The sequence below is a fragment of the Gorilla gorilla genome, chromosome 21 (genome assembly GCF_029281585.2).
Source record: "Gorilla gorilla gorilla isolate KB3781 chromosome 21, NHGRI_mGorGor1-v2.1_pri, whole genome shotgun sequence".
Classification (NCBI taxonomy): Eukaryota; Metazoa; Chordata; class Mammalia; order Primates; family Hominidae; genus Gorilla; species Gorilla gorilla.
Genome location: NC_073245.2, coordinates 55793204 through 55820390, shown reverse-complemented (window position 1 = coordinate 55820390; position 27187 = coordinate 55793204). Strand labels below are relative to the sequence as shown.

At 49.3% G+C, this 27187-nt stretch overlaps 1 protein-coding gene across 4 annotated transcripts; it reads right to left on the bottom strand.

Moving 5' to 3' along the window:
- Positions 1 to 71: 71 nt before the first annotated feature.
- On the bottom strand, positions 72 to 27160 carry SGK2 (serum/glucocorticoid regulated kinase 2). Of its 4 annotated transcripts, none has more exons than XM_004062165.5 (13): positions 27014 to 27160; positions 19624 to 19682; positions 19041 to 19090; positions 18436 to 18493; positions 18159 to 18242; positions 16640 to 16771; positions 15417 to 15529; positions 15086 to 15122; positions 13991 to 14077; positions 11104 to 11199; positions 9739 to 9894; positions 6038 to 6127; positions 72 to 1271 (listed from the first exon to the last, which is right to left on the bottom strand). In XM_004062165.5, exons 2-13 carry the CDS (start codon positions 19657 to 19659, stop codon positions 1107 to 1109), a joined length of 1104 nt encoding a protein of 367 aa, XP_004062213.4. In that variant the 5' UTR covers positions 19660 to 19682; positions 27014 to 27160; the 3' UTR covers positions 72 to 1106. The 4 variants fall into 4 exon arrangements, with proteins under 4 accessions (XP_004062213.4, XP_004062214.4, XP_055228983.1 ...); XM_004062166.5 differs by lacking the exon at positions 27014 to 27160 and adding an exon at positions 20871 to 22026; XM_055373008.2 differs by lacking the exon at positions 27014 to 27160 and adding an exon at positions 19785 to 19804.
- Positions 27161 to 27187: the final 27 nt, after the last annotated feature.

The window sequence follows — 27187 nt, the reverse complement described above, 5'->3', positions numbered from 1 at the left end:
CGGAGGTTGCAGTGGGCTGAGATAGCACCACTACACTCCAACCTGGGCGACAGAGCAAGACTGTCTTAAAAAAAAAAAAAAAAAAAAGACTTGAGGCTTCCAGGAATGACATTGCAGGGCTGGTCTGATGGCGTTGCTGCCACTGAGCACCAACTGCTACAGTTTGCATCCTTGCCACTTCTACACCAGGAACTCAATTTTGTAGGTACTGTTATCACAGTTACCACACAAAAGAGCGCTCCCGATCCCTTCCCTGAGTCAAAATGTGGCACAGGTTTATCCCTGGTCCCCATGCCTGGCCCTAGCTAAGGGGAGGCTGGGAAAGTCAGTGTCTAGCATTTTCAGCTACTCTCAAGTGGAGGTAGTTATTGCCCCCCCATGAAGTCTCATAAAATAGGGGATTCCCTGGAGACAAGAAGGGGTTCAGATACCAGGCACCCAGACCCAATAACAAATGTCCAGTATTACCCACAACAAAGACAAATATCATCAACATAGAACAATAAGAGATATTGATACCCTATGAGCTTGTTACATCTCTGTCATTTTACACATTGAGATCAAAATCCAAACACTAGGAGGCCCTCTGGTAAAAGAGTGCTGGCTGCCTACCCAACATTCTCCCCTTCTGTCTTAGTGTCAGAACCCCTTTGTTATTAGGGATAGTCACGTACCCAGCAAATAAGCCACATCTCCCAGCCTCCATTCCAGGTAGGGGTGGGTGGTTAGTGAGATGGAAGCAGAAGTCATTGGGTGGAGCTTTTGGGAAAGCTCTTTAAAAGCGCCCTTTGCTCTTCTCCCCTTTCCTCCATTTTCCCTTCCCTAAACACAAAATTGGCAGCTAGAGCTCCAGTAACCATCTTGTAGCAAACCTAACATTGGAAGCCATTTGTCAAGGTTGGCAGGGCAGAAATACAGCCTCTGAGTATCTGATGACCTGTCCTGCCAGTCCTGGACTCCGAAACATTATTTTTCTTTTATGTGGTGGAAAAAATAAACCTGTTTCTCGTTTAAGCCATTGTTAGTTTGAGTCGCTCTTCCTAGCAGCTGAAGGTAATTCGTTACTAATACCAGCTGGCCTCAGTAGTTTCACAGGTCCTTCTCTTCTAGCAATCCAAGATGTCATCATCCTCTGGCGCATAAGAAAATCCCAGGAATGCACTTGAGGCCCCAGAGCTGCTGGCCACAGTGTCAGGGGTACAGCCAATGGACTTGGACACAGCTTCCTGGGTGAACTCTGGGTCAAAATGCTTCAAGTCAGCAGGTCCTGCCTGTCAATAAAAGCCAATGATGAGAAGAAAACACCAGGGTCAGAGCTGCCAAAGGAGCCCAGATCCTCAGAGAGGGATGTCAGGCCTCTGTGAGTGCCCCATGCTTCACAGTCATCCATACTTGACTGTCACTTTCCTGTGCATTTACATTGATCATTTTATTCCTCTCACCCCCTGGTATTCTGCCTCCACACCAATCGTTAGACAAGTCAGTTAATCAACATAACACTTACTGAATGCCTACCAGGTACTGTTCATGGTGCTGGGAACACAGGAGAACAAGATAAAGTGAGCCCCTGCATTCATGGAGCTTACATTGTGTAGGGGGTAGGAGGATTGATAATAAGCATATGTACAAATAGGTAACTTAGGATGGTGATAGGTCCTATGAAGAAGATAAAATAGGGTGATATGGTGGAGATTGACTGGGGCTGCTTTAGCTATTTTGGAGGAAGACCTGTGAGGGAGATTACAAAAATGTTCACAGATTCTCCATTTCCCATCTAGAGGTGGAGTCTATTTCTCCATTCCTTTAATGTAAGTTAGCCATATGACTTGGTTAGGCCAATGGGACATTACCAAATATGACACAAGCAGAGGCTTGAAAATTGCACATCAGGAGTTGCTCTCTTGCTATACTTCTAACCCTGAGGCCACCATGTGAACAGCCCCAGACTAGCCTGCTGGAGCATGAGAGGCTCATGAAGAACTCAGTTGCCCTGGCTGCCTGCCAACTCCCAGGCATGGGAGTGAGGCAATTCTAGATCAACAACTGCCAACTGTCCCGCTAGCTGACCACAGATATGAGAGAGCTCCACAGAGACCAGCTGGCCTGACTCAGACTTAAAAAAAAAACACATAGAATCCGAACAAAATAATTTTTTTTAAGAGACAAGGTCTTTTTTGCTCGTCACCCAGGCTGGAGTGCACTGGCATGATCACAGCTCACTATAGCTTCGACATCCCAGGCTCAAGCGAGCCTCCCACCTCAACCTCCTGAGTAGCTGGGCATGCAGCACCACACCTGACTAATTTTCTATTTTTCTATAAAGATGGGGGTCTCGCCATGTTGACCAGGCTGGTCTTGAACTCCTGGCCTCAAGCAATGCTAATAGCTCGGCCTCATAAAGTGCTGGGGTTACAGATATGAACTACCATGCCCAGCCAAAAGATTGTTGTTTTAAGCCACCTAGCTTTGGAGTTGCTTGTTATACACCAAGAGCTAACCAATACAGTCTCTCTGTGGAGGAGGCCTGGGTTTTATGAAGTAAGCAGGTGAGGAAGGGGAAGGGCTTGCAAATCTGCTTTAGTGTGCAAGTCGGGCTATGGAGCCAAACAGATCACAGTTTCTAGCTTCTCAATAAGGCTACAAGATAAGGTAGTCCCAGCCCAGCACTCAGAGTTCCAAGATCAGAATGTGCATCCTGGCCCTTATTAGCTGTGTGACTGTAGAAGAAAATGATACTAAAGAGACTTACTGAAGACCTCACAAATGGTAGGTGACAAAACCAGGAATCCAGCTCCAGAGTGTCTCATTCTAAAGTCCATTTATCTCTGCCTAGTATTCCATGTATGGTTCTCTCTCCAGGGTATAAGTTCGACATTATCTTCACTGTCTTTTTAAAATCCCAAGGAAAAGAAGCTTTTCTGGTGCCTGGCCCGAGTGTATCCTATCTGATCCAGTGCCCAAAGACAAGTTCATGAATAGGTAATTAAACAAATGAGAAATGTAAATGGTGAATTAACATTGGCAGTGTTTGGTATGCAGGCTGTTTTGATGGAAGGGGCTTGGCACCATGCTTTACAGGTAGACCACACAGCTTCACACGCCCACCTCCAATAGGACTCCTTTCATTCACACTGCCACTACCAATTAACATTGCAAAACTAGCACTTTGGGAGGCCAAGGCAGGCAGATCACTTGAGGTCAGGAGTTCGAGACCAGCCTGGCCAACATGGTGAAACTCCGTCTCTACTAAAAATACAACAACAAAAAAATTAGCCAAGCATGGTGCTGAGCGCCTGTAGTCCCAGCTACTCGGGAGGCTGGGGCATGAGAATTGCTTGAACCTGGAGAGGCAGAGGTTGTAGTGAGCTGAGATCGTGCCACTACACTCCAGCCTGGGCAACAGAGCAAGACTCTATCTCAAAAATACAAAAATAAAAGCCAGGCGCGATGGCTCACGCCTGTAATCCCAGCACTTCGGGAGGCTGTGGTGGGCAGATCACTTGAGGTCAGGAGTTCAAGACCAGCCTGGCCAACATAGTAAAACCCCATCTCTACTAAAAATACAAAAATTAGCCAGGTGTGGTGGCACATGCCTGTAGTCCCAGCCACTCGGGAGGCTGAGGCAGGAGAATTGCTTGAACCAAGAAGACAGAGGTTGCCATGAGCTGAGATCGTGCCACTGCACTCTAGCCTGGGCAACAAAGTGAGACTCCACCTCAATAAAATAAAATAAAATAAAAATAAAAATGAAAATAAAAACTGGCAAGGTATGGTGGCTCACACCTGTTATCCCAGCACTTTGGGAAGCTGAGGGGGTGGATCACTTGAGCCCAGGAGTTCAAGATCAGCCTGGGCTACATAGAAAAACGTCATCTGTACAAAAAATACAAATTAGCTAGGTGTGGTGGCACCCACCTCCCAACTACTCAGGAGGTTGAGGTAGGAGGATGGCTTGACCCCAGGAGGTGGAGGTTGCAATAGGCAGAGATCATGCCACTGCATGTCAGCCTGGGTGATAGAGTGAGACCCTGTCTCAAAAAATAAATATATTTTAAAAACTAACCATCTTTACTATAAGACAAAGAAATATAAATTAAAACAATTAAGAGATGCTGTTTTTTACTTACCAAATTTGCAAAGTAAAAAACAATAACCACACATGCTTCAGAGTGCAAGCAAGATGAGAACTCTCCAGCAAGTGCCGCTGGTAGGAAGTAGATGGTTTTCCCTTCCATACAGTGAAAAGGTGGTGTAAATCAACAACCTAAAGATGGCCAGGTGCGGTGGCTCACGCCTGTAATCCCAGCACTTTGGGAGGCCAAGGCGAGTGGATCACTCGGGGCCAGGAGTTCGAGAGCAGCCTGGCCAATATGGTGAAACCCCATTTCTACTGAAAATGCAAAAATTAGCCAGGCGTGGTGGCGCATGCCTATAATCACAGCTACTCGGGAGGCTGAGACATGAGAATTGCTTGAACCTGAGATCGTGCCACTGCACTCCAACATGGGTGATAGAGCGAGACTCTGTCTCAAAAAAATAAATAAATGAAATAAAAAATAAAAAAAAATCTAAAAAACAAAGCATTGGGAATTCCCCATATGGAATCCATCTTAAAGAAATGACCAGAATTCTGGGCAAAGACATATACTTAAAGCTGTTCATCAGCACATCACGATAAAGAAAAAACATAGTAACAACCATAAGATTGCCATTAGGAACATGGGTAAGTAAATTATGTTACCAACATAAGATGGAAATATTATGCAGCCACTAAAAATTGTATTTATAAAATTTTTTATGACATGAGGAAATTATAACAGTTTTTAGCCAAAAAAGGAGGAAGATAATATAGATGAATAAACACACACACACATATAGATACTACAAAGTAGGACCTAATTAGGTTAAAAAAAAAAAAACAGGCCAGGCACAGTGGCTCACGCCTGTAATCCCAGCACTTTGGGAGGCCGAGGCGGGCGGATCACGAGGTCAGGAGATCGAGACCATCCTGGCTAACACGGTGAAACCCCATCTCTGCTAAAAATACAAAAAATTAGCCGGGCATGGTGGTGGGCGCCTGTAGTCCCAGCTACTCAGGAGGCTGAGGCAGAAGAATGGCATGAACCCAGGAGGCAGAGCTTACAGTGAGCCGAGATTGTGCCACTGCACTCCAGCCTGGGCAACAGAGTGAGACTCCATCTCAAGGAAAAAAACAAAACAAAACAAACAAACAAAAAACACATAGAAAAGTGACTGGAAGGAAATATGCCAGTGGTTTCCCTTAAGTAGCGAGATAAGAAGCGTTTCCCCACTACTACTTTAAACTTTTCTGTTTTACATACATTCCTTTTTTTTTTTTTTTTTTTTTTTTGAGATGAAGTCTCCCTCTGTTGCCTAGGCTGGAGTGCAATGGCATGATCTTGGCTCACTGTGACCCTTGCCTCCCAGGTTCAAGCTATTCTCCCACCTCAGCCTCCTGAGTAGCAGGGATTACAGGTGTGCACCACCATGTCTGGCTAATTTTTGTATTTTTAGTAAAGATGGGGTTTCACTATGTTGGCTACACTGGTCTTAAACTCCTGACCTCAAGTGATCTACCCGCCTCAGCCTCCCAAAGTGCTGATATTACAGTCGTGAGCCACTGTGCCTGGCCAGTGTTTTACATACTTTTTATAAGGATATATGTCATTTTTATTATCAGGAAAAAGTCTATAAATAGAAGAGGATAAAATATCTCTAAAGGGCTTGGCCCTATGTGGGTGTGCTGTGCGACACAGAGCACTTCACAAACTGTAAAAGTCTCTGCAGCCAGAGTTATTTATTGGTGCTCAAGACAAAGGAGCAGCAACATGGCTGTTTATCCAAGAGCTGCACCTGTAGTCAGGACCAGTTCTGTCTCTAACTGACTGTGTAGCCTAGGACAAATGACTGAGCTTCTTGGACCCCCAATTTTTCCATCTAGATAAGGAGAGTTGGCAAGCGTAGCAAGCTCCCCCAGCCCCGGAAATCCAGAGTCTAGAATGCTGTGACCTCTTACCACATTTGGGTTGAAGGGTGGAGTTAGCCTCTTGTGGTACAGGTCATCCCAGTTTATGGGGCTGAAGAATACATGGTTCTTAATCTCAAGCTGCAGGAAGTGCAGAAAAAAGGTTCTGGTTAGAAGTAGCCCTCCCCATGGGTGCTCTCACCTCACCCCCACATCCTCCAGAGCTCCACCAGCAACTGGCTGTCAACTGGAAATTAACTTGCAGTTCTGGCTAGTTTCCTGGGACAAGACAGTTTTGCAGCCAAGCCTCTCCCATCATCCAGAATCCAAACCCTTCTCCCCAATACAGCATCTGTTTATTCCAAAACTATTTACTGAGCATCTTCTCTGGGCACCGACCCTTTGCTAGGCTTTGGGGGTGTCAGTGAATAATACGTCGGAATCTGCTCTGGGGGTGGGGGAGTACCAGTGGGAGCTTGGAGACCCTTCCTCTCACTCTGCTTCAGTACATCTTGAGTTTTCCAGCATGCAAACCAGAGAAGTAGACTAAATCAACTCACTAGGGAAGGTTTGAAAAATAGAGTCCCCAAGAAGACCTTCAGATTCCCAGACACCCAGATTTTAGGACTCAGCCCTGGTCATGATTCACCACCTTTCCTAATCAAAATCAACATTGGCACCAACTTCTTTCCATCACATCCTCTATCTGTGTTTCTCAAATAATTATTCTCCACCTCCCTATATCAGGAACCCCAGTGGGCTGGTTAACAACCCAGATCCAAAATATCTCCATAAGAGGCTGGGTGCGGTGGCTCACGCCGGTAGTGCCAGCGCTTTGGGAGGTCAAGGCAGGTGAATCACCTGAGGTCAGGAGTTCATGACCAACCTGGTCAACATGGTGAAACCTCGTCTCTACAAAAATAGAAAAATTAGCCAGGCGTGGTGGTGTGTGCCTGTAATCCTAGCTACTTGGGAGGCTGAGGCAGGAGAATCGCTTGAACCCGGGAGGCAGAGGTTGCAGTGAGCCAAGATCATGCCACTGCACTCCAGCCTGGGCAACAGAGCAAGACTCTGTCTCAAAAAAAAAAAAAAAAGGGCCTCCAAAAGAATGCCCAAGAAATTGGTAACATTGGTTGTCTCTGAATTGAGGAACTGGGTGGCTGGAAGGACTTTTTCTAGATACTCTTTTGTACCCTTTGAATTTTGATCTATGTGAATGTATAACTTATTTTAAGAGTCATACATATTTTTTTAAGATGCAAATTTTTGCTTGGAACAGGAGACTTATCTTCACGGAAGCCCCTATTTTTTAAGCTGGCCAGGAATAGGCAGCAAATGCCCTAAATGTTGTTACGATTTACAGTAACTGGAATGTAAAGCTTTTGGTACAAACACTTAAAAAGCACTTATTGTGTGCCAGACACTGCTGAGAGTACTTTGCATATATTAATACTAATCCATTTGATCTTCAAAACAGCTATGTTAGGTGCTGTTATTACAATGGGGAAACTGCGGCTCACAGAGAGAAATTAAGCAACGTGTCCAAGGTCCTGTAACTAGTAAGCAGTGAAGGAGGGATCTGCTGAACCCAGGTAGTTTGCCTCATAGTCCATTCATTTTTTTTTTTTTTTTTTTTTGGAGATAGAGTCTCACTCTGTTGCCGAGGCTGGAGTACAGTGGCGCCCATCTCAGCTCACTGCAACCTCCACCCACCCCCAGGTTCAAGCAATTCTCGTGTCTCAGCCTCCTGAGTAGCTGGGATTACAGGCACCCACCACCACACCTGGATAATTTTTGTACTTTTAGTAGAGACCGGGTTTCGCCATGTTGGCCAGGTTGGTCTCAAACTCCTGACCTCAGGTGATCCGCCCGCCTTGGCCTCCCAAAGTGGTGGGATTACAGATGTGAGCCACTGCACCTGGCCTAGTCCATTCATCTTAACCACTATGTTAGAAAAGAAAGCAAACTCCTGGTGAGAAAATATTGCGGCCTTCTTTTTGTAAATCCAAATTACCTTGTGTTGAATAAAAAAAGTAGGATTATTTTTAAAGTGCCACTTTAATGAATGAATATAATGAATTTGCTAAGAATGGACTATGAATCATTTATCCCTATATCCCATTTGCCCAGCCTGGGGTCTGGCAAGGAAGAAGTACTCAGATATTTGTAAAAAGCAAGTGCTGGCTGGGCGCAGTGGCTCATGCCTGTAATCCTAGCACTTTGGGAGGCTGAGGCGGGCAGATCACTTGAGGTCAGGCATTCGAGACCAGCCTGTCCAACATAGTGAAACCCCGTCTCTACTAAAAAAATACAAAATTAGCCAGGCATGGTGGTGGGTGCCCGTAGTCCCAGCTACTCAGTAGGCTGAGGCATTAGAATTGCTTGAACCTGGGAGATGGAGGTTGCAGCGAGTTGAGATCGTGCCACTGCACTCCAGCCTGGGTGACAGAGCGAGACTCAATCTCAAAAAAAAAAAAAAAAAAGGCCAAGCATGGTAGCTCACTCCTGTAATCCCAGCACTTTGGGAGGCCGAGGTGGGCGGATCACAAGGTCAAAAGATCGAGACCATCTGGCCAACTTGGTGAAACCCCGTCTCTACTAAAAATACAAAAATTAGCTGGGCGTGGTGGCGGGTGCCTGTAGTCCCAGCTACTTGGGAGGCTGAGGCAGGAGAATCGCTTGAACTCGGGAGGAGGAGGTTGCAGTGAGACGAGATTGCACCACTGCACTCCAGCCTGGCAACAGAGCAAAACTCTGTCTCAAAAAAAAAAAAAAAAAAAAAAAGCAGATGCAGTGCAGTCCACTGTCCGCAAAGAAGCCCGAGGAATCTTCTAAAAACTTAAATCAGGTCATGCCAGACCTCTGCTCAAAACACCCTAAAACTGGCCACTCTCCTCCTTGCTCCCATAGCAGGACTTCTGCACATGCTGTGCCTTGTGTCTGGGGAGCCTTTGCCCAGCTGTCTTCATGGCTGCCTCTTTCTCATCCTTCAAGCCTCAGCTTAATTGTCACCTCCTCAGAGAGAACTCCCTGACCATGCCGCTATTAATTTGCCCCCCTTCCCATTATTGTCTATCTCAGCTCATTATTCATTTTCTTCCTGACACTTGTCATACCTTGTGATAATTGTATACAATGTTTGGGTTTTTTGCCTGCCCCCAATCCCAAACTTTTTTTGTTTTTGTTTTTGAGGTGGATTTTTGCTCTTGTTGCCCTGCCTGGAGTGCAATGGCACGATCTCAGATCACTGCAACCTCCGCCTCCCAGGTTCAAGTGGTTCTCCTGCCTCAGCCTACTAAGTAGCCAGGATTACAGGTGCCCACCACCACACCCAGCTAATTTTTGGTATTTTTAGTAGAGACAGGGTTTACACCATGTTGGCCAGGCTGGTCTCGAACTTCTGACTTCAGGTGATCCACCCGTTCTGGCCTCCCAAAGTGCTGGGATTACAGGCGTGTATGCCGCACCCGGCCCCCACCCCAAACTTAATAAGGGCAGAGACCCAGCCTATTGAATCCCTAACACCTAGCTCAATACCTGGCACATAGTTGGTGCTTAGTAAATATTGATTGACTAAGAGAACTAGACTAGAGAAAGTAGTCAGCTAGTAGCAGTAGTGAATTTCCAAATGAACAAGTGAGCAGCGCCTGGTTTTAGAAGGCAGCAGGATGCGTGTTAATGTGCTTCTGAGCTGCCTCTGCAGGAAGCTGCGAGCCCCATGGGGGCCAGTGCTCCACTGGTAGGTCACCTACAAAGTCTGCTTTGGAGCCCAGCCGCTGCCTCTGGTCCTTGTGGAGAAGGCTTTGCAGGAGGTCACAGGCGGCCACCGTCCGGCCCCCGGGGATCTGTAGCGGCTGGTGCAGAATGTTCTCATACATCTGGGATACGTCTTGGCTGTAGAAGGGCGGCTGGGGAGAGAGGGAGAGCAGCTGGAGGATCACCCATGCAAAGTGAACACAGGCTTGGGGAGACTTGGAGCAAGGTGGGCGGCTGGGAGGATTCAATATGACCCCTGTCTTGTGCAATGGCTCGCATGGCAGACTGGAAAGAGACAGGACTCCAGGCTTCCGGCACATGGAGAGAGTTGCTAGGAAGGTCAGAAGTCTCTTCCCACCAGCGTGAGGCCCATCTCTTTTCATCTAGCTTGTGCACCAACTTTGCATTTGGCAACATTTGCACTTTCACCTTAATCATTTCACCCCAGCCTCATAACCATCCTCCAAGAGAGTTGTAATTTTTCAGATAAGAAAACAAGGCTCGGAGCAATTATGCGGCACAGTTAGGAACACAGCCAGGCCCCACACCATATCCAGGGTCCCCTTCTCTTTCTTACTATTCTTCCTCCCACACCTCTTCCAGCTGTTCCTTCCCCTTAATCCACAGAGCCTGTTCCTTCCTAGGGACCAAGCTATGCTGGTGAAACCACTTCAAAGCAAAGCATGGCCTAGGGCAAATCTACACATGCCTCTACCTAAGCAGGCAGCCTAGGACTGGGGTCAGGGGTTGGCTCCACAACCTATCAGGACTGTGATCTCTCTTGGTCTCAATTTCCCTATCAGCAAAATATGAATAACTCCATTTCCTGCTGTGTCAGCCTCCAAAGGCTATTTTGAGGTACCCAAGGTGAGACAGTGTGTTGTAAACTAACTTTTTTTTTTTTTTTTTGAGACAGAGTCTCCGTCACCCAGACTGGATGTGCAGTGGTGCGATCTCGGTTCACTACAGCCTCTGCCTCCCAAGTTCAGGTGATTCTCCTGCCTCAGCCTCCCGAGTAACTGGGATTACAGGTGCCCGCCACCACGCCCAGCTAATTTTTGTATTTTTAGTAGAGATGGGGTTTTACCATGTTAGCCAGGCTGGTCTTGAACTCCTGACTTCAGGTGATCCACCTGCCTTAGCCTCCCAAAGTGCTGGGATTATGGGTGTGAGCCACCGCCCCTGGCCTAAACTAACATTATTGAAAAAAAAAATTCGCATATTCGCCCTGGCGTTATCTTTTTTAGTCTGGAATGAAGAGATGGCTTGCTCATTTTCCTGGACAGAGCTTCTGTAGACCACATGAGAGATAGACCCATCCCTAGCCAGATGGCCCTTGTAGATGGCTAACCCTGACTCACCAGGCCGTGGAGCATCTCGTAGAGAACTGCCCCCAAGCACCACCAGTCCACTGCTCGATCATAAGGCTCTTTCCGAAGCACTTCAGGTGCCAAGTACTGTTAGAAGGAAACACACTTATTTGAAATAAGTCATTAAACCTCAGTTGCCCCAGCTGTAAATAAAGCACTTGGAGGAAGATGACCAAGAGCTGACCCTGCTGTGCGTGTGCTCTGTGGCTGTGCGTGTGTTCATGTATCAGTCATTCAGCAAGGCCTGCTTTCTGCAGGGCCCTTTGCCACGGGTTGGGGATGTAGAAGAGGTCAGCCAGGACTGCTTTGTGCAATTTACATGGTGTGTACCACACAAAAGCACCAGCCAAAAGGGTAAAGGGGGCTGCAGTCATGGCTGTGATCCACTCACCAAGCCGCAACACTAGTTCAAAGGTATTATCTGGCAACTTTATTTTTGTTTCAAGGGGTGCTTTTTCTAATTAGTCTGCCCGGAGGGGATGCCTTTTTCTATTTTTGCAAAGGCATTCAGCTGGCTATCCGTGTCCTGGGAATGGAAGGCCCCGGGAGTACTCTCACAGGGCAGTGTGGAGACTAATGTGAGTGTAAGTAAAAGTAGATGTGGCATATCCTAGTGCTGGAAACCCTAGGGTCAGACGAGAGGGTCAGGAAGGAGGGGGTGACCCCTGAGCTATTGATAAATAAATGTACACCATGTCTCTATGCCTTGCACGAGGAAGAGAACCTGGGAACAAAAAAAAAGAGGCTTACTGACTTCTTAGCCTGGTGTCTCTGCCACCGAGTCGGGGGCAAGATCTCAGCAACAGGAAGAGCTGCTCTGAGAGACTGTGTGGTTCTAGGGAAGGGCAGAGTCACACAGACCTGAGCCCTGCTTGGTACGTGGTCTCAGGCAGGGCATTTAACCTCTCAGACCCTGGTTTTCTCATCCTAAAAATGTGAAGATACCAAATCCCTCCTAGAAGCTGTTCTAAGATGCTAACATATGCGCTGGCCCTCAAACAATGGGAGCAACCATGGCTACTCTTGCCTATGTCCCCCAACACCATGGCAGTGGCTGAGTCGTGGTAAAGGTGATGTGTTGGGGCCACATGTCTCCTACATGAGCTGGGGTTCCATATCCTTTGTTCCCGTCCCTAGCAACATCCAAGGAAGGGATGGCTGGACTGTCAGGCTTTGGGGCGCTGGCTTTATCCAGCAAACACCACCCACCATACCCAAACACAGACCATGGCTCCTGCTCAGAGAGTTCATCCGACCATCAGCTACCCTAGAACCAAAGTGAGGAGGCCATTAGATCTAAGACCCAGCTTTTCAAGCATATGGAGAAAAAGAGAGCAGCTGAGGTCCTGTCTCATGCCAGGTGGGGAGGAGTCTCCCAGTCTGTAGCCTCAGCCCTCCAACCCTCACCCTGATGTCTGTCTAGCCACTGGGGACCCCTTCAGGTCCAAGGTCCAAGGTCCAAGACTGGTGGGAGTTCAAAGAAAGTTTTTTTTTTTTTTTTTTTTTTTTGAGACAGAGTCTCGCTCTTGTCCCCCAGGCTGGAGTGCAATGACCCGATCTCGGCTCACTGCAACCTCTGCCTCCCAGGTTCAAGCGATTCTCCTGCCTCAGCCTCCTGAGTAGCTGGGATTACAGGTGCCTGACAGCACACCTGGCTAATTTTTGTATTTTTAGTAGAGACGGGGTTTCGCCATGTTGGCCAGGCTGGTGTCGAACTCCTGACCTCAGGTGATCTGCCTGCCTCGGCCTACCAAAGTGTTGAGATTACAGGCGTGAGCCACCATGCCTGGCCCAAAGAAAGGTTTTAACTTCAGGGCTGCAGAGAGACCTTGGCAGGACATATAGACATGTCTGAATGACTGCTGAGATCTGCGAATTGTAACCCTCCAGGCTCTTGACAGCTGGAAGATGGACACGGACCTGTGGTTTACACTTGCCAGCCCAGGTCTTAACTCTCAGGCCAGGCCCTCTTGTTGCATGTGGCCTTCACCCTGCAGATCAGTAGTGTACAATATAGCAGCCACTGGCTGCACGTGGCTATCGAACACTTAAAATGTGGCTGCTCCAAATTGAGATGGGCTGTAAGTGTTAAAATTCATGCCAGATTTTCAAGACTTAGTTAGAAAAAAAAAAAAAGGAACAAAATATTTCAACCAGTTTTATATTGATGGTATGTTGAAATGAGAATATTGGATATATTGGGTTAAATAAAATACATCATTAAAATTAATTTCACCTGTTACTTTCTTACTTTTTAAATGTGGCTGCTGGAAATTTTTAAAGTGTTTATGTGGTTTGCATTTCTTTCTTTTTCCTTTTTTTTTTTTTTTTTTTTTTTGAGATGGAGTTTCACTCTTGTTGCCCAGGCTGGAGTGCAGTGGCACAATCTTGGCTCACTGCAACCTCCGCCTCCTGTATTCAAGCGATTCTCCTGCCTCAGCCTCCCGAGTAGCTGGGACTATAGGTTGCCGTCACTGTGCCCAGCTAATTTTTTGTATTTTTAGTAGAGATGGGGTTTCACCATGTTACCCAGGCTGGTCTCAAACTCCTGACCTCAGGTGATCTGCCCACCTCAGCCTCCCAAAGTGCTGGGATTACAGGCGTGAGCCACTGTGCCCAGCCTGCGATTCTATTTCTATTTCTACTGGATAGCACTGCGGTAGAGCTTCACCAGCAGCTAGCTGGCTGGGTCTCAGCAGTCCTAGAGCTGGTGCCCCCATTACATAGATGAGGAAACCAAAGTTCAGTGTACAGCCCACTCAGGAGAAGTGTTTGGGTCAAAGGAGTGAGTCCCCTTCACTGTAACCTGTTGGCTCTAATCAGGAGCTGTGGCCTTACCCACTCATGACCTCCCCTCTCCTGGGATGTTTACGCTTACCTCAGGGGTACCACAGAATGTGGATGTGGTGTCTTCAGGCTCTACACCTTCCTTGCAGAGGCCAAAATCCGTCAGCACCACGTGTCCCTGAGAATGACGGAGGGCATGGGCTGGAGGGTGGTATGAGCCAAGGGTATGGCCAGGCCTAACCCCCAAAGCCCAGATGCCACACCCCAGGGCAGCAGCTGTGGGATCTGATGCCCAGGCACAGGCTGGAGGCTCCACTCCAACCCAGGGCTCCTGCACTGGATGCCAGGAGCAGCACAGGGGGCCAGGTGGGCATTCCACTGTTTGCCCACAGCTCATCACAAACTCAGACCCACCCCTACAACAGTGGCAGCTTGTGGACAGAAAACCCCTAGACAGAGGCTGGGGACTCAGAAAGCAATCACACCTTGTGGCAGCTGGGCAGGAAGGTAGAGTGAGTAGATACTGTGGGGTTCTGCCTGGATCCCTCTTCTGAAACCAGGCTACAGAAGAACCATGCCTATCCCCATCCCCTGCTGCTAGAACATTGCCCGCACCCAAAGTTATGCCCCCTCCCCAGGAGCAATCCATGTCCAGGGGCACAAAGGCCCATCCTCTTTGTCTCATTTTGGGACAATCCTAGAGACCCACCCCAGCTCAGGCCCTCCCCCACACCCACCGCAAGATCAGCTGAGGCCCCACTGGCAACCACAATGCAGGTGAGCTTCTTCCTTTGCCAATCCTGTTTTTTTACCCCTTTAAAAGTGTTATCTCTTGAGAATGTTCCCCAATAAAGCTTCTGCCTCCTCTCCATCTCAGAGTCTGTTTCCACGGAGCCCAGTCTAAGACAAACTCCACCATCCCCCACCTGGCTCCACCCCTGCCCCTTCTGTACATACATGCACACATATACATGTACAGTCTCATGTGCACATATGTATGTGTGTACATGTGCATGGGCACACACCCATATGCTCAAATGCCTCCTCTACCTATATGCATGCATATACAACGCAAGCACACCCATGCACACAGACTCATGGTCAGATAGTGTACCTGTGCAACCACATCCACACAGACAAATGCGCGTGCACGCACACACACGCACACACACACACACACACCAACCTGGCAGTCCAAGAGAATGTTCTCTGGTTTCAGGTCCCTGCAGAAAATAAGAGAAAAGAGCCTTGAGGTGTCTCAGCCATTTAGTGAGGAGAGTTGGAGACCTGGGCGGGGGGTGGTCCTGGCAGGAGAACTATTCATGGAGGTTGCCAGAGATGCAGAAGGAGAGCCCAGAAAGGCTGGGCACTTGGACCTCGGAGGAGGAGACTCCAACCCCACCCAAAACAAAGGACCAAGTCCACCAGGATTTCATCAGGATTTAGTGTCCACACAACCCCTAGCTGTTGGAGCAAGAAGGGCTTGGTCCTGGCTCTGAGCCACAGGCAGGCCTCACCTGTAAATGATGTTGAGGGAGTGCAGGTAGCCAATGGCGCTGGCCACCTCAGCAGCGTAGAACCTGGCCCGGGGCTCCAGGAACCGGCGCTCCCGCTGCAGGTGGAAGAAGAGCTGGAGGGGAGGAGGAGTGTGACAGGAGTTATTGGGTGGCTGCTGTAGGGCTAGGGTGCACCTGCTCCCCGCCCTGTGCGGCTGCCAGCTCACTCCCTCTCTGACCTGCAGCATTCTTCCTACCAAAAGAGCGCATGCTGGCCCCTGCCCCACACAGCAGTCCCGGGTGTCCAAAGAGTCAGCAGAAGAAGAGATGAGTTAGCATTGCTTAAGCACCTCCTGTGTTCCAGGTTCCAAGTCAGGCCCTTCCACATCTCTTATTTAATCCTCATGACAACCTTCAAGGTACAAGTGTCATGCTAGTTTCATGTAAGAGGAAGCTAGGAGGGGTCAGAATGGTTAGGCGACTTGCCCAAGGTCATGTAGCTTATAATTGGCAGAGCTGGCATTTGAACCTGCGTGGTTCAAAGATTATGCTTTTCCATCAACCCAGGCGATAAGATGATACGGCTGTCAGACTGAGCTCAGGTTAGATCCACCCATGGGCCAATGTTTCTGGACTATTTTGCTGGCATGGAAAGCCCTTCACTTAGGGATGCAGGACAAAAACCCCCCTCTTAGCATCATTCTGAAAGGCAAGAGATCACGCAGGTTAAATCTGGGGTCACTGACTGGAGCTCCACTACATTTTGCCATCTTGACTAGAGAGACAGAGTGAAGCCCAGGAGGGAGCTCTGCTTGTCCCAGCTGTGCTTCTGGGTCACCAGGTGGCCTGAGGTCTCTGTTTACCACAGTGACCAGTCAATCCCACCCTGTGGCCTATGGGGCAAAATGGGAGCACTAGAAACCTTGACCACGAGCTCCTCTTAGCATTGACCTTTCCCGGGTCTATCAAAGTGCGTCTATGGGCAACTCTGAATGAGGAAGGCAAGAAAGCATTATGGTGGGGAGTCTAACAGACCTGAATTCAAGTCCTGACTCTACCAGGTATGGGCTGGGTGGCCTTGAGCAAATGATTACCTCCCTGAACCTCAGTTTCTTCAGCTACAAAATGGGTCTATTGTAAGATGAAGTGAGATCATTCCAGAACTTGGCATGCAGTGGGCATGTGGGATGGACAGCTCCCAGCCGAGAGCCAGCCCAGGGAAGCCTCCCTGTGGGCCCACCCACCTCTCCCCCGTTGACATAGTCGAGCACGAAGTAGAGCTTCTCAGGTGTCTGGAAGGAGTAGCGCAGGCCCACGAGGAAGGGGTGCCGCACATTCTTCAGAAGCACACTGCGCTCTGCCATGATGTGGCTCTGCTGTGGAGTCACAAAGAGAGGGGTCCATGTCACAGCCCACAACAGCCTCTTTTATCCCAGCTCAGCCCATATAAGCTTATGGGTGGGGGTCATCCTACCCAGGACTTTCTCATGCCCCTGCTCAAACACCCACAATGGCTCCCTATTGCCCTTAGAGCCAGGCCCAAGTTCCTTCCTTAGTATTCAGGGCTCAGGGTGGTCAGCCTCATCCTAAGCTAGTTCATGTGGGCACAGCTCTAGCCCCTGTATCAGAGCTTCTTGCCCTTGGAGTGAAAAGCAAAGCATGTGTGATGCCTACATAAATGAGTTCCTAAGGGAAAGAAGCCACGCACTATCCATATTCATGCATTTGCTCATGCTATTTCCTCTTCCTGGATGTTGCACCCTCTTTTCAGACCATCAGAATCCCACCATCAAGGCCAGCTGCACCGCTGCCTCCCTCAGGAAGACCTCCCATTCCCACCCCCCCACGGAGACCTTGTTAACATTAATCTCTCTTTTCTCTGAGTCCCCCGATCTCCTATGCAATCCTCTCTCTGAGCCTGCTCTGGCCTACTAATGGAGTCAGGTGTTAAAGGAACTCAGGTCAGCTGAGGCATCAAGAAATCCACGATGGGGCTGACTGTGGTAGCTCATGCCTGTAATCCCAGCACTTTGGGAGGCTGAGGCCAGCGGATCTCTTGAGGCCAGGAGCCTGACCAACATGGCAAAACCCCATCTCTACTAAAAATACAAAAATTAGCCAGGAGTGGTGGTGGGTGCCTTTAATCTCAGCTACTGGGGAGGCTGAAGCATGAGATCACTTGAACTCAGGAGGCGGAGGTTGCAGTGAGCTGAGATGGTGCCATTGCACTCCAGCCTGGGTGACAGAGCAAGACTCTGTCTCAACAACAAAAAAAGAAGTCCATGATGTGCTGTGCATGTCGCCCATGCCTCTAATCCCAGCACTTTGGGAGGCTGAGGCGGGAGGATTGCTCGAGCCCAGGAGTTTGAGGCTGCAGTGAGCTGTGATTGCACTACTGCACTCCAGCCATATGGCCTGATGGCATGAAGGGTCTTCAGAGAGAATAAAGTGGGGCTCCACATTATACAGATGGGGAGCCTGGCACTTGGAGCAGGCAGAAGACTTGTCCATCGTGGAGGCTGTGTTTCCCAGGGGAAGGCAAAGCCAGGCTGGTTTTCCTGAAAGCCCTGTGGTGAGGTGGCTTGGCCTGCTTTCTTTGAGAAGGGCCAGCATCCTGCGTACCACCTCCCCTCTACCCTTTGTTGTGACCACTTCTGCACCCAGCCCCATGGACCTGTCAGAGGTGGGACCCATCTTTGAAAGCCACCCTAGGCTGCGGTTTGAGAAGCAAAAGAAGAAATGCCTGTGCCCGAGCTCTGGTACCTCTTTCTTCTTTAAGATGGACTTTTTCTGTAGTACCTTCACTGCATAGAACGCCCCATCAGACTTGCGCTTGGCCAGTAGGACCTGAGCAGAAACACGAATTTGAGGCCCTGTAGGTGACTTTGGACTTCCCAACAGCAGTACAAGGCCTCCCGCCTGCCCCTGCTTTTGTCTGCAGGTGCGAGTGCTCTCTCTTCATACATACAAGTGGCAGCAGGGGCTGGAAGGGGCTGCAGAAGGGAAGACCCAGGCTTCCCACCCTCACCAAGTCACTCACCTTCCCGTAGTTCCCTTTGCCGATGACTTTGAGGAAGTCGAAGTCCGTGGGCCGGGCACTGGGGGAAGAGGGAAAAACACGGATCAGCATTTGCAATGTCTGGAAACCTGGTGCCTGAGAACAAACCTGGGATTCTTTTTAACTTTAGAGTGGGGAAATACAGAGAGCCTTCCAGGAGCCATGCCTCCTCACCCCCGAAGAACCCCATGTTCTCCCAGCCGAAAGAGGGCTTGTAAGATTCACCCTGGCCCCAGGGGAACTCAAAATCAAGTTAAACAACAGGCAGAGGGTAGAGATAAAACCAGACATACTGCACAGAAGGCCTGCATTGAAGGCAGGGTTCTGGTACCCAAAGCCCCTCAGAAGGGCCTGAAGTGTGGGGAGTTGCTAACAATGCAGACATTTCGGCGGCATTGCAGGAAGAGGGTTCAGCATGGGCAGAGGCTGGGGAATTTGTGGGAGATAAAGCTGGGGAAAGGTCCTGGGCCCAGATGGCAGAGAGTCCTGAATGCTAGACCAGAGAATCTGGATTTTATTCCCAAGGCAAGGGGAGCCAGGTATGAGGGGAGTCAAGTAGGAAAGGTGCTTGAGGGACCAGAACTCACTTTGGGTTGGCTGAAGGCCCCAGGTTGATGTTCCCATTGGCCCCGGAGGGCTAAAGAAAGAAGTGATTATGATCAGCAGATCCCTACTCCTTGGCTACCTCCCTTTCTCCTGGCCCAGGCCCTGATCCCTTCTCCAACAACTCTACTAGGCCTGCCTGCCTTTTTCTTTTCTTTTTTTTTCACCTGCCCGCCTGCCCGCCTCCGTCCCTCCCTCCTTCTACCCACCCACAAATCCACTTATCCACCATCTTACCCACTTCTCAAAACAGCCTTGGGAGGCAGCTGGCTGTTGTGCTAATTGAATAGGCGAGGAAACTGAGGCCCAGAGAGGAGTTGCCCAGGGTCTCACAGGCAACCAGGTTGGGATACAACCCAGGTGTCTCCATGACAAATCTCATGATTTTTCCAGTTCATCTTGAAGCCCTATTTCAAATCTCTACTCTATTCACCCTGCAAGTGGCTCATTTCTATGTGCTCGCAGTAACCCTCTCAGCCCCTGACATTGTCTGGGACCCACAGATTTCCTTAGCCTCGGGAAGAAGTGAGCCCCCTGACGATGGGTGGGGGACCAAGAACCACTCACCTGTGGACTTGGGGTCCCAGCTGGGCTAGAGTTCATTCTGTAGCAATGATCAGGCAGCTCTGGGGGGACAGGGAGGAGCAGGCATGAGAGAGTTGGTGTTGGGGGGTCAGCTCCGCCCATCCAGGGCTTCAGGCACCACTGCCCTCTCCATCCTCCCCTACCTGTGCACCTGCCACCGCCTGAGGGTTTCCTACCCCAGAGGTAAGCAACCCCTGCATGGATGGAACAAGAAATGATATCCCCTGGACCCAGACTTCCTAACAAACATCTCAGAAGGGATAAAGGGGGATGGTCAGGGTGTGGCCCCTCCCAGGCTGATTCTTTTCAAGAACTGGGGACACCCAGGGCAACAAGACCCCTGTGAGCCAGGGTAGCTCCAGAAGTCCAAGATGGCCAGGGCTGGAAGGACCTTTTCAGGGCATAAAGTCTGAACCCATCCCCCATTTCACAGATGGAAGGCCTGTGGCCTAAAAAAGGACCTTCCTAAGGCCACACAGCCTTGTGAAGCACAGGCTGGGCTCTCCGGACTCCCATAGAGGAACAATGGCAACCCTGAATTACTGTGCGCACTCCCAGCTGGGCTCTGTGCTACGATCTCCTTGCCACAAGGAATTCTGCCCAATGCCTCAGGAAAGGCAGCTGCCCTGGAAGCCTTGGGCTGGGGCCACAGAGAGACCCAAGACTGGCCAATATCTATTCGGGGCCAAACAACAGAAGGTGTGACCAGCTGATCTATGTGGCCAGGAATAGTGTCTTCCTTGCTTCCACCCTGCAGGGGAGAGGGGGCCAGGGTGCCCAGGCCCCGCCACAGATTGCTTGGGGCCCCACAGTCTCATCCTTGCTTGGCAAAGGCTGAGAGCAGAGATCTCACCTGAAAGCCCAGTTGCTGCGCATCTCGAGACCTTAGTCTTGACCCACTGTGGGGCCTGGGCTGCAGCCCAGCCTCTCTGAGTAGAGATTTCCTGTCTTTACAAGGGGGGGTCCTGGAGGCACCAACCTCATGGCCTTCTTGGGAACAGAGAAAGCGAAGGGGAACTGAGAGGATCCCCCAGCCCAGGCTTCCCTGAGAGGCCCAGCCCTGCCAAGCCTTAAGAGCAAGCTGCAGAACTGCTAAGGAAGTGCAGCCTGCCCCTAGCCAATGCCAGACGTGTGTGCTCCTGCAAACAGCCCACAACACTGCCACACCCTCTCCTGGGCTGACCCCAATGGCCCTTCGGCCAGGACCTGGCCTCCCTGGTCCCACATACCTGCGAGTCTGAGGAGAGGCCTCTAGGAGAACCAGCAGTTGGAACTGAAGACAGGCAGTGGACAAGAGAGCCTCTCTCTGTTCTCCCAACAAGGGCCTAAGTGTCTGTGCCTGGTGCCGGCCTGGCCCCAGCACAGAGCTCACAGCTCCCGGCAGCCGCGAGGGGGATAGCTGATGTCACGCGGGATCCAGCAGAGCTTAAGATGGGACTGGAGACTTCTGTTCCCTGGGGAACACCATCTCACCCTAGCGGGGACGGTGGGAGGGGTGGGCAATAGCCCCAGGGCAGCCCTGGAGACCCTCATGGCTTGTTAGACTGTTTGGGTCAGGGTATGTGCAGCATGGTGTGTACTGTGTGAGTGTTTTGTGCATAGAGTGCTTCCGTGTGTGTCTGTCTGTGGCTCTGTATTTCAGGTATTTGTGTCGGTTTCTATGAGTCTGCGTAGATGATTGCATGTATGTGTCAATGTGACCACATTTGTACATTTACATCAGCATATGTCTGTGCATCTGTGACTGTGGGAGTCACTGTATCTCAGTGTGTATGGTGTGTATATGGATGTGTTTCAGCATGTCTCTGTGTGGTACATATCAGTGTGTATCTTTGTATGTGAATGTGCTGTGTCAGTGTGTGTGTATGTGGGTGAGTGTGAGTCTGTGTGGATGTCTGAAGGTGTGTGTTCAGAGCAGTATGGGTGTCTATTAATATGTGTGTATAGGTAAGTCATTGTGTGTCTGTGTTCATATTGGTGTATATCAGTGAATTTACTCTGGGGTGTGTGTGTGTATGTGTGTGCGCGCGTGCACGCACGCATGCGTGCGTCTAGGGGGCCTGTGTATACGAACCCTGTGTAGACCATCTGGAGCTGAAGAAAAAGTCCCCAGACATCAGCCATGGCAGCTGAGAGCCCTTCGCCTCCCAAAAACCTGCAGATGTTTCAGAGGAAGGAACCTGAAGCCTGGGTGTCTAGCTCAGTCCAGCCTGCCTTGGTCTTTAATGAGCACTTGGTCCTTTCGGCCTTTCCCTGCCGGCCCCTCAAGGGCTCTGGCCCAGTCCTCAGGGCAGGCCTGGTTGGCCCACGACTCTCCTGCGGTGTAAGAAACGGTCCCAGAGAGCACCCTGGCTCATGAAGGCCTTGCTGCCTGGGGCGGTCATTAGGTTCTCACAGGGTCCCTTCCTCTCCCCAGGATCCCGAGGGGTAGGCAGATGTTCTCAAGAATAAAGGAGTTGATGGGCCCACAGCCCCTGTCCTTCTCAAACTTTCTGTGTGGCTACAGTATACTACAGGGGAGGGACACATGGGGCTAGGGCCCAGAAAGTTGGTCAGGGAGGGAACTGAGCCCAGGGGCCTCAGGGGTTCTCTGTGGGCTCTGAAATGCGGAGGATCTGGAAGTGTTGACCAGAGAAAACCTGACTGCACAGTATCAAAGCCTTCCATCTTGAACAAAATAGAAATGTGGAACCAATTCATGATCAGCAGGATGTCATGTTGACAAAACACATACCCAGAACAAGGACATTTATTTTCAAAAACAAGATCCTGATGTGGCCTTCGTTCAGCAGCACTATTTATAACAGCAAAATAATTGTGCTAATAGTAACCTAAGTGTCCCACCACAGAGCACTTCAGAACGCTTGCCAGCTGCAAGAGCTCCCTCTCTTGACCATATACCGTGTCCAGATATGGTCCCATTTCTTTGTACCCCTTTTCAGCTAAACTCTTTGAAAGAGTTGTCTGGACTCCTTGTCTCCAGTCCTGTTCCTGTTCTCTTTTGAGCCCGTTCCAAACGGGCTCTCATCCCAACACTTCAGTGAAACCGTGGACCAGTGACCTCTATGTGCCAAAGCCAGTGATGAGTTCCTCATCCTCATCTTATTCAACTTCTCTGAAGAATTTGGTGCGCTCATGTTCCCCATTTGGCTTTAGGAACTCTTGGTTTTCCTTCTAGCTCACTGACTGCTCTTCCTCCGTCTCTTGTGCTAGATTTTCCTCCTCTTTTTATCCTTAAACACAGGCCTATCCCAGGGCTTAGTCTTTGGGCTTCTGTCTACACGTACTTGTTCTTTAGTTGATCACTACCATTTTAATGGTTTAACCAACTATACTTGTCAGTTCCCAAATCTTTTTTTTTGTTTCTTTCTTTTTTTTTTTTTTTTTTTTTTGAGACAGAGTCTTGCTCTGTCACCCAGGCTGGAGTGCAGTGGTGCTATCTCAACTCATTGCAACCTCTGCCTCCCAGGTTCAAGTGATACTCCCGTCTCAGCCTCCTGAGTACCTGGGACTACAGGTGCCTGCCACCATACCCGGCTAATTTTTATATTTTTTTTAAGTAGAGATGGGGTTTCGCCATGTTGGCCAGGCTGGTCTCGAACTCGACCTCAAGTGATCTGCCTGCCTCGGCCTCCCAAAGTGCTGGGATTACAGGCGTGAGCCACTGCGCCCAGCCTAGTTCTGATTCTCTCCTGAACTCTGGATTTAAATATTTAACTGCTTCCTTGACAATTCACTAGTCAGATGTCTAGAGGCATCTCAATCTTTATTTATTTATTTATTTATTTATTTTTTAAGAAAGAGTCTCACTCTGTTGCCTAGGCTGGAGTGCAATGGCACAATCTTGGCTAACTGCAACCTCCGCTTTCTGGTTCAAGCGATTCTCCTGCCTCAGCCTCCCGAGTAGCTGGGATTACAGGCACCCGCCACTGCGCCTGGCTAATTTTTGTATTTTTAGTAGAGACTGGGTTTCACCATGTTGGCCAGGCTGGTCTCGAACTCCTGACCTCATGTGATCCACCCACCCCTGCCTCCCAAAGTGCTGGGATTACAGGTGTGAGCCACCGTGCCTGGCCAAAGCATCTCAATCTTTTTTTTTTTTTTTTTTTTGAGACATGGTTTAGCTCTGCAGCCCAGGTTAGAGTGTAGTGGAGTGATCTAGGCTTTCTGCAATCTTTACCTCCCTAGCTCAAGCTATTCTCCCACCTCAGCCTCCTGAGTAGCTGGGACTATAGACACACACCACCAGGCTTCGCTAATTTTTTTTGTACTTTTTGTAGAGACAGGGTTTCACTATGTTGCCAAGGCTGGTCTTGAACTCATGAGCTTAAGCAATCCTCCTGCCTCGGCCTCCCAAAGTGCTGGGATTACAGGCGTGACCCACTGCGCCTGGCTGGTATCTTGAAGTTAACATGTCCAAAACAAAGGTCTTGACTCATATTCCTTCCACTCTGCCCCAGTCTGCTCCTCCCTCAGTCTTCAGCCTCAATAATGGCACTACTGCCTACTCAAAAGTTCAAGCCAGCAACTTTGAGTTTGTTCTAGAAAGCTTGCACCCTCACTCCGCCTCCACTCCATCATGAAATTCCATTCAAAATATATCCAGAAACCATTGCTGCTCACCATCATTGCTGCAACCGCCCTGCCTGAGCCCCCATTGTCACTTGAATGGATTATTGCAATGGCTTCTCCACTGACCCCTGCTTCTCCATTTACCCACTACAATCTTTCTCCATGAAAAGCCACGGTGAGTCTTAAAATGTAAATCAGATCATGTGCCTTAGTTGCTCAAAAACTCCAGTGGTTTCTCAACACACCTAGATTTAAAATCCAAAGCCTCAGCTGGGTGCGGCGGCTCACACCTGTAATCCCAGTGCTTTGGGAGGCCGAGGCGGGTGGATCATGAGGTCAAGAGATCGAAACCATCCCGGCCAACATGGTGAAACCCCGTCTCTACTAAAAATACAAAAATTAGCTGGGTGTGGTGATATGTGCCTGTAGTCCCAGCTACTCAGGAGGCTGAGGCAGGAGAATAGCTTGAACCCGGGAGGCAGAGGTTGCAGTGAGCTGAGATCATGCCACTGCACTCCAGCCTGGTGACAGAGCAAGACTCTGTCTCAAAAAGAAAAAAGAAAAAAAAATCCAAAGCCTCTACCATGGTTTATGAGATCCATATGACCTGGCTTGCTGTCTCCATCTCCTCCTTGGCTTCCACTCCCCTCCTTCCTGACTGCCCGCAGCCTCTCTGCTTTCTCTTGCTGTCCCTCAGACACACTAAGTGCTCTCTGGCCTCCAGCCCCTTGCACTTAGTTTTCCCTCTGCCTACAACACTCTTCCCCCAGGCACCTGCATGGCTGTTTTCCACTAACGTCATAGAGGCTTCTGCTTAAAGTCACCTCTTGGAGAGGCTTGTACTGATTACGGGTGACAGGTCATCTTGGTTTGTCTGGGACTGATGGGTTTCAGTGCTAAAACCGCTATAGTCCTGGGCCAACCAGGATGGTTAGTCACTCTGATACCAGTCCTGCTCATTCCCTATACATTTTGTCTACTTTATATTTTACTTTGTAGCACTGATGCCTTATCATGTATTTATTAGTTTTTATTTTCTATCTCCAACTAGAACATCAGCTCCAGGAGGGCAAATACTTCCTGTTCAACTATTGAATCCTCAGCACCGAGCACAGGGCCTGGAATATAGTAGATGCCCAGTACATATTTGACTAATGAATCAATAAATGAATTGATAAATGTTGGTACATATATAAAGTGGAAAATTACACAACCAAAAACTATATAAAACCTATATAAACCAAAACAGGAACATACATGTGATACAATATCAAGCAAAAAACCAAGTTTCAAAATAGTAGGTGTTATAGGGGTACCAATTTTGTAAAAGAAAAACAAAAGACATGTCTGCACGTACACATTTGTGAGCACAGCTGCCAAAAAAAGACTGCAGGGTCATGACCCAAGGTCACAGCGGGTTCTTAGGTTAGGTTATTTTAACTTTTTTTTTTTTTTTTTTTTGAGATGGAGTCTCGCTCTGTTGCCCAGGCTGGAGTGCAGTGGCGCAATCTCTGCTCACTGCAACCTCCACCTCCTGGGTTCAAGCAATTCTCCTGTCTCAGCCTCCCGAATAGCTTGGATTACGGGCATGTGTCACTACGCTCGGCTAATTTTTGTATTTTTAGTCGAGACGAGGTTCCACCATGTTGGCTAGGCTGGTCTCGAACTCCTGACCTCAGGTGATCCGCCTGCCTCGGCCTCCTAAAGTGTTAGGATTACGGGTGTGAGCCACTGTGCCTGGCCGGTTATTTTAACTTTTATCTTTGTACTATTGTGTAAAGCTTCTCAAGATATTGCTGTTGAGTTAATATTCAAGTACTGAGTTCCTGGTGGGAACCTGGCATGCCCATGGCCCATCACACCCTCCCCCATCACCTTGACTGTGACCCCCATGCCTAAGCAGCCCTCAGTTCCTAAGGCTTTCTTCTCTCTCGCACCACGGTGTTCTAATTTTCTGGCCAGAAGCTGGACATCAATATATTCTCCTAACTCTTCAGACTCCACAAACGCCCACTCAAGACCCTCCATGAGTCCTCAAGCCTGTCCCTTTCCTAACTTGCCACAGCCCAGACTTGCCTCCCTCTGTCCCACTGTTACATGGACCTCCTTCCAGCCCCCTGGCCCTGCCAAATGGGGTGTGGGGGTGGGACAGTGTCACACAGTTCTCTCTCCTTGGAACATTCCCCAACAAACCTGGTCTTTCCAGCTCACCTTTTCACCTGTTCTCATTGCCTTTCCTGGAAGCCAGATGACCCTCCGATCCCATGCACCCTCTCCTGCTGCTGTCCCTGTCTTCACTGTAACTTGTTCATTTACACGCCTGCCCAGTTCAAGTGCCAACTTGATCTTATTTTGTTCCCACAACCCCACGGGTTAGGAACTATCATCGTCCCTGTTTCAAGGAGGAGAAAACTGAGGCAAGGACAGGGAAGTGACATGATCAAGACAGTTAATAAATGACATAACCAGGATTTGAACCCAGGCCATCTGACTGCAAAGCCCACAGCCTGGAATTTCAGGAAGACAATAGAAAGCTAGAAAAGGAAAAAATGAAGTCAGCGGGAAGGAAGTGAGGATGTAAGTTGGTTAGTTAAGGAGGAAGAAAATTAGGCAGCTGAGAAAGCATATAGTTGGGAGGGAAGGAAGGAAAGGAAGGAGGGAGAAGGGAAAGAAGTCGCCAAGGAAGAAAGGAAGGAAAGAAAGTAAACAGGTACTAGGAAAGATGTTAGCTAGGTAACTAGTCAATCTGGAGACCAATAGGCCAGCAGGCAGGTATCCTGCTCACAGGTGAGCCTCTCACCTGAAAACTCCAGGTTCCTGCTCAGGTCCTGGGGAGCAGCCCCATGCACGGCTCTGCCCTCTTCTCTCTCTTCATGGTCCTTCTGACTGGAGGCACAATCCTGACTTGTCAAGCAACCTTCCCAGTCAGGAACGACCTGTCACCCACTCGCTCCTGGCTCCCAAACCGGCTCAA

Excerpts from the sequence above, each read along its gene's own strand:
- SGK2 (XM_055373007.2), bottom strand. The coding sequence starts at position 19,743 with ATGGGCGGAGCTGACCCCCCAACACCAACTCTCTCATGCCTGCTCCTC. Across the intron at positions 14,078-15,085 it reads ACATTCTCTTGGACTGCCAG|GGACACGTGGTGCTGACGGA; the intron begins GTTGGTGTGTGT and ends CGTCATTCTCAG. Across the intron at positions 6,128-9,738 it reads TGGGCTCCAAAGCAGACTTT|CTTGAGATTAAGAACCATGT; the intron begins GTAGGTGACCTA and ends CACTTCCTGCAG.